This window comes from Mercurialis annua, linkage group LG2 (genome assembly GCF_937616625.2).
Source record: "Mercurialis annua linkage group LG2, ddMerAnnu1.2, whole genome shotgun sequence".
In the NCBI taxonomy this organism is placed as follows: domain Eukaryota; kingdom Viridiplantae; phylum Streptophyta; class Magnoliopsida; order Malpighiales; family Euphorbiaceae; genus Mercurialis; species Mercurialis annua.
Window position 1 is genome coordinate 30,179,981 of NC_065571.1, and position 7,544 is coordinate 30,187,524.

The 7,544-nt window shown below is 35.2% G+C and overlaps 1 protein-coding gene across 1 annotated transcript; it reads left to right on the forward strand.

The window, feature by feature from the left end:
* The first annotated feature begins 923 nt into the window (after nucleotides 1–923).
* Nucleotides 924–1,480, forward strand: LOC130015069 (uncharacterized). The gene is made up of 2 exons (XM_056104563.1): nucleotides 924–1,290; nucleotides 1,380–1,480. Exons 1-2 carry the CDS (start codon nucleotides 963–965, stop codon nucleotides 1,394–1,396), a joined length of 345 nt encoding a protein of 114 aa, XP_055960538.1. The 5' UTR covers nucleotides 924–962; the 3' UTR covers nucleotides 1,397–1,480.
* Nucleotides 1,481–7,544: the final 6,064 nt, after the last annotated feature.

The window sequence follows — 7,544 nt, forward strand, 5'->3', positions numbered from 1 at the left end:
TTGTAATAACACTTATCAAGACTTAGATTGTTATGTTTAGGCTATGCCAAAGCATGATGTATAAAGTCATCTCAGTAAGATAAGTTGGATAAAAGTGATATCCATATGTTTGATTTGGTTAGACTTAACTAGGTTATCAAAATAGTTTTGAACCTAGGGTATAAGATAGAATATCAAGACTACATGTGATGCTAATATTCTATGTTCAAGAATTGCATGAGATGTAATTGGTAAAGTGTTACCTACCTAAATAAACCACACTTAAAGTGATAAGCCAAAGGTTACTTGAAGTAGGGTGAAATATGGATCTTGTCCCACTATTATTTTTCAATTGTTGAAATTAACATTAAGGGTTTTTATATGAATTATGGATATATGTTGTGGGAATTTTATTGTGCCTTTTATTAAATGCTACTTGTATATTTATTGTTGTAGAGATGGCTACAAACACTACACCTACTTCATCAGTGCGATCAATCCTTGACAAGGATAAGCTCAATGGCACTAACTTTCTGGACTGGTGCAGAAAACTAAGAATTGTTCTTAGGCAAGAAAGAAAGGAATATATCCTTGATCAACCCCTCCCTGAGGAACCAGCTCCTGCTGCTACTAGAGCTCAAAGGGATGCTTATACGAAGCATCTCAATGACTCTACTGATGTCACTTGCATTATGCTTGGATGCATGGAGAATGAACTCCAAAAGCAAATGATGGAATTGGATGCGAACACCATGATTACTGATCTCATGGAAATGTTCCAAGAGAGAGCAAGAATTGAAAGGTTCAATACCATCAAGGATTTGCTTTCTTGCAAGTTGACTACTAGCGGCTCAGTTAGTCCTCATGTTTTGAAGATGAAGGGTCATCTTGAACATTTGGACAGGCTTGGTCTCCCAATTGCCCAAAAGTTGGCTACAGACATTATTCTCCAATCTTTGCCTGAGGCTTATGATGGTTTCATCATGAACTTCAATATGCATAATATGGAGAAGACCACCACAGAGTTGCATGGGATGCTTCAAACTGCTGAAAAGAACATCAAGAATGAGATTAAGGATGTTCTTATGGTCAATAAGGGAAAGGGTATGAAAAGGTCTGGTAAGGGCAAGGGAAAGGCTTTCAAGAAGTCTAAACCCAAGTCCAAGCCCAAGACCAAGGATGAACCCAAAGCAAAACCGCCAAAGGAAGGAACTTGCTTTTTCTGCAAGGAACCTGGACATTGGAAAAGGAATTGCAAGAAATATCTGGATGATCTGAAGAAGAACAAGGGTAGTGAGACTACCACTTCAGGTATTCATGTTATAGAAATTAATCTTTCTACTTCTGATTCATGGGTATTAGATACTGGATCTGGATCTCACATTTGTACTAATGTGCAGGGTCTCAAAAGGAGTAGAAGTTTGACAAAAGGCGAAGTGGACCTACGAGTTGGCAATGGAGCAAGAGTTGCTGCTTTAGCTGTAGGGACTTATGAGTTATCTTTGCCTAGTGGACTTATTTTATCTTTGAACAATTGTTATTATGTACCTACCATGTGTAGGAATATTATTTCTGTTTCTTGTTTGGACAAGGATGGTTTTGAATTTATTATTAGGAATAATAAATGCAGTATTTCGCATAATAACATTCTTTATGGATATGCTCCACGCAGTAGTGGTCTTTATATTTCAAATGTTGAAGACACTAATGAAAAATCAATCTATAACATCAATGCTAAGAAGTTTAAGTCAAATGATTTAAACTCTACTTATCTCTGGCATTGTCGTTTAGGCCATATAAATGAGAAACGCATATCAAAACTTCAAAGAGATGGACTTTTGAATTCATTTGATTATGAATCATTTGAAACATGTGAATCTTGTCTAATGGGCAAAATGACAAAAACACCTTTTATTGGACAAGGTGAAAGAGCTAAAAACTTATTGGGCCTTATACATACAGATGTATGTGGTCCATTAAGTACAAATGCTAGAGGTGGATTTCAGTACTTCATTACTTTTACTGATGATCTCAGTAGATATGGTTATGTTTATCTGATGAAACATAAATCTGAATCTTTTGAAAAGTTCAAAATATTTAAGAATGAAGTACAAAATCAACTTGGTAAAAATATTAAAACACTAAGATCTGATCGAGGTGGTGAATATTTAAGCCAAGAATTTGTAGATCATCTAAGAGATTGTGGGATCGTTTCTCAATTGACTCCACCTGGAACACCACAATGGAATGGTGTGTCTGAACGGAGTAATCGAACTCTATTGGATATGGTTCGATCAATGATGAGTCAAACTGATCTTCCAATTTCATTTTGGGGTTATGCTTTAGAAACTGCTGCATTCATTTTGAATAGAGTTCCATCAAAGGCAGTTGAAAAGACACCATATGAGATATGGACTGAAAAAACTCCTAGTTTGTCTTTTCTTAAGATTTGGGGATGTCAAGCTTATGTGAAGCTACTAATTTCAGATAAATTAGCACCCAAATCTGACAAATGCCTTTTTGTAGGATATCCTAAAGAAACTAAAGGATATTACTTCTACAATGCTTATGAGAACAAAGTGTTTGTTGCTCGAAATGGTATCTTTTTGGAAAAAGAATTTATTTCCAAAGGAACCAGTGGGAGTACAGTACAACTTGAAGAAATTCAAGAACCACAAAATAGCATTGTACCAAGTATGGAACCTCAAAAGAATCAACAAGCAATTGCTGAACCAGTACAAGTACCACAAGGCCAAAGGAGGTCTGATAGGACACGTCATAATCCTATGAGATATGGATTTCTCATTACTGAGAACAATGATGTGATGATTGTGGATCAAGAAGAACCCACATCCTATCAAGAGGCCATAAATAGTCCTGACTCTGAAAAATGGCTCGAAGCCATGAGATCTGAAATGCAATCCATGTATGATAATCAAGTTTGGACCTTGATTGACCCAACGGATGGTGTAAAAACCATTGGGTGCAAATGGGTCTTCAAAATGAAGACTGACATGGATGGCAATGTGCATACCTATAAAGCAAGACTAGTTGCAAAAGGTTTCAGACAAATACATGGTATAGACTATGATGAAACCTTTTCACCAGTTGCTATGCTCAAATCCATTCGAATTCTCCTTGCCATAGCTGCATATTATGACTATGAGATATGGCAAATGGATGTCAAAACAGCGTTTCTTAATGGAAACTTACTTGAGGATGTGTACATGACACAACCTGAGGGTTTTGCCAGTCCAGAGAATTCTGGAAAGGTTTGCAAGCTTCAAAAATCCATTTATGGATTAAAGCAAGCTTCTCGGAGTTGGAATCTTCGTTTTGATGAAGCAATCAAAGAGTTTGGATTCATCAAGAATGAAGATGAACCTTGTGTGTACAAGAAGGTTAGTGGGAGCGCGATTGTTTTCTTAGTGCTTTATGTTGATGACATACTACTCATTGGAAACGACATTCCCATACTGCAAAATGTTAAATCATGGTTAGGGAAGTGTTTTTCAATGAAAGACTTGGGCGATGCTGCTTATATATTAGGCATCAAGATCTATAGAGATAGATCTAGAAGACTCATTGGCCTAAGTCAAAGCACTTATGTTGATAAGGTATTAAACAGGTTTAGTATGCAAGACTCCAAGAGAGGATTCTTGCCAATGTCACATGGCATCAGTCTCAGCAAGACTCAGTGTCCTAAGACACAGGATGAGCGAGACCGCATGAGTAAGATTCCATATGCTTCTGCTATTGGATCTATCATGTATGCAATGTTGTGCACTCGACCTGATGTCTCGTATGCTTTGAGTACAACGAGCAGATACCAGTCAAATCCAGGTGAAAGTCACTGGGCAGCAGTTAAGAACATCCTTAAGTACTTGAGAAGAACCAAGGATGCATTCTTGCTATATGGTGGTCAGGAAGATGAGCTGATTGTAAAGGGTTACACAGACGCTAGCTTCCAAACTGACATTGATGATTATAAATCACAGTCAGGATATGTGTTTTGTTTGAATGGAGGTGCTTTTAGCTGGAAGAGCTCGAAGCAGGACACCGTTGCTGATTCTACAACAGAAGCTGAGTATATAGCTGCTTCAGACGCAGCTAAGGAGGCTGTTTGGATCAAAAAGTTCATAAATGGATTAGGAGTTGTTCCTAGTATATCCGATCCAGTGAACTTGTTATGTGATAACAATGGGGCCATAGCACAAGCAAAGGAGCCCAGATCACATCAGCGATCCAAACACATACTTAGACGTTATCATCTCATTCGAGAAATCATTGAGAGAGGAGACGTGAAGATATGCAGAATTTCGACAAATGATAATGTTGCTGATCCGCTAACTAAGGCTCTTCCACAGCCTAAGCATGAGAGTCATACTAGGTCCATGGGAATTAGATTTAATTTAGATTGGGCCTAGTGCAAGTGGGAGATTGTTAGTGATATGCACTAGGTCAATCATATTGACCGTGTTTTGACTCTATCATTTTATTATTTATTGATTGGCAGTTTTTATCATTTTATATTAATGATTAAAATACTTGAATGGTTAATTCTTTCTAAGGTCATCGAGTATGTGACTTGATAGTAGAACCCTTAGGTTTAATAAAAGAATTATATACCATCTATCCCTAGTCTTAATAAAACATTGAGACTAGTATGATGTTGACTGATGATTATGTTTTACTAATCATGTATATGAGATATTAAGTCAAATCATAGGTGCTATTTGAGAAATAAGGCACTGGATGACCCGCTGTGAGAATACTACATAGATCACTGTCATAAGTAATTCTCATTACAGTTCTATTAGTATAATCCTTTGACCTTGAAATCATCATGGATTTCTACATAGCTATTTCATATTTTGATACAGTCTTACATTATCTTTAACAGGATAATGGAATAGATTGTCATTGGATATGAAAGTAACTATGTGAGAAATGTGAGTGACTGAGAAGGAATTTGTCCCTCATTTATTTGAGTAAGATATCTATGGGCCCCTTGAAGAAGATAGACTGAAGAAAATGCATGGCCATGCTAATTGATAAGAAGTTATCATTTTCAGTCTACTTAGAGTCAAGAAACTAATGATTGAATGTTATAAGGATGACATAACTATGCCTTATATTCAATCTGGATATCGAGAGACAAAGGGATTAAAATATTATTGTAAATGGTTAAATCGAATTATCGATATTCATATAACTTGGGTAGTCATAATGTCTTGCTAGAGGCCACTTATGACTTGTGGGCTGAAATAGGGATTTCGAGCCTACTGCCAACGTTATATGAACCTACAGGGTCGCACACTAAGAACAGGCCCAAAACAGTTATGGGTTATACAAGCCCAATGTGATTAAGTGATTAATTATATATATATATATATATATATATATATATATATATATATATATATATATATATATAATTCGTAATATATATATATTAATAAATATATATATTAATTCGAAATTTAAGGATAAGTGTTTTCCTTAATTTATTATTTTTGGAAGATAATAAATATAGTAATTAATATATATGGATAATTATCAAAAAGGAGTTTTTGATAAACATAAACTTGTAGAATTGCAATGAGATTGAAATTCGAATTTGTCTCAAACCCTAGTGTTATTTATCACTATAAATACTCATTAAGCAATTGGTTTGAGGATCACGAAATTCATTATTCACTAAATCACTAAAATTCGAAATTGCTTGTGAAGCAATAGTGCTAGCACACAAGCACTAGTTTTGGCTAAGGTCTGTTCGTGTGGATACTCGTAGAGGACGCGTTCTTTTGGAGGCGTTTTTGATCCGAGGCCAGGTATCACCAAAGTGAACCACCTCCTTCCTTCCTACATTGCTTTTGAATTCGACATACAAGTAAGTAATTATTCTATTAATTCGAATTACATGGATCTTGGTTTGGGTTTTTAGATAAATTTTTGAAATTCCGCTGCGTTATGAACCTATAAAACCCAACAAGTTTAGGATGTTATTTCTATATTCTAACCTAACAAACAATCGTTGTTTATCCGTGGTAGTCTTTCTTGATAAAGCGTTTATTTAATAGGGAGACTAAGAAAGGAATATAGAATTAGATGAGGAGTCATCTAGTTACCAACAAAATAATGAATCAATAAAGATTGATCAAACCCACTAAGAGCAAGAGTTAGTAAAAGATGTATCTACATTAACATCTCGAAGATCAAGTAGAGTATCTCGTCCACCAGAGAGAGATGGTTTTCCCGCATGATAAACAAGAGTTGTTTAGTCATGGAGGAAAAGATCAAGTGTTGATCCCTCTACTTATTTAGAAGCTATATATGATATAGATTCTTAAAAAATGGTTAATAAAATCTGAAATGGATTCCATTTATAGTAACCAAATTTTGGGAGCTAGTCGATCCATCCGAAGGTATTATACCTAAAAGGATTAAATGGATCTTCATGTGTAAAATTGGTACTAATGGGACGGTGGAGACCATTAAAGCTAGGCTTGTTGCAAAATATTTTTTCTAGAGGCAAGAAGTTGTATTGTGAATACACTTTCTCGCTGGTAGCCATGCTTAAGTCGATCCGGATTCTTCTTGCCATAGCTACATATGTAGATTATATGTTAGACATGTTGATGTAAGAACCACATTCCTTAATAGTTAAATTAAGGAGTATATCTATATGGAACAAGGCGAGGATTTTGAATCCGAAGAAGGTTCTGAGGCGTGTAAGCTAAAATGATCCATAGTGGATGGAAATAAAGCTTCGAGATTCGTCGCCTTTATAAAGCCGTAAGGAGTTACAAATTTATTAAAAAAGATGATAATCCAATGTTTACAAGAAGGTTAGTAGGAGCAGACTATCTTTCTTTTCGTGATCTTGTATGTAGATAACATGTTACTAAAACATAATAATATCAAAATGTTAACTTCTTTAAAACTTTGGTTCATATAATACATACTCTATCAAAGACCTTGGAGAGGTAGCCTAAATTCTCAGTATTAGACTCTATGAAGATAGATCTAAGAGAATAATTTGTTTCTCCTACATGCTATTCTTAGAAAAGTATTGAAGTAGTTCAATATGGAAGTTCTAGGAAGGGTTGATACTAGTTAGGCATGAAATTCTTATTTTAAACGGAATGTCTTTCGAGACTTCTGACGAAAGAAAGAATCTAGCAAAGACACCATAGGATTCGGAAATTGGCCGTATGATGTATGTGTTGTCACTTACAAAGCTAGAAATTGTCTATGCGATTAGTGGGACTAATCGATTTCATTCCAATCAATGTTGAGAACATTGGATGGTTGTTAAGGATATCTTTGAGTACTTTTGAAGAACTAAAGATATGGTATTAACAAATGGAGAACGATATTTTTAAGTAGACCGTTTTACAGATTCTGATTAATAATCAGATATGGATAATAGAGAGTCTATCTCTAGATTCATATTTATCTATAATAAATGAGTAGTGAGCTAGAAGTGTTATAAGCAAGAATCAACTCCATATTCTATAATAGAAGCCGAGTATATTATGATATGAGATGTCGTAATAGAA

What these genes read in the sequence shown, in the direction of transcription:
- LOC130015069 (XM_056104563.1), top strand. Translation starts at nt 963, where the DNA reads ATGAACTTCAATATGCATAATATGGAGAAGACCACCACAGAGTTGCAT.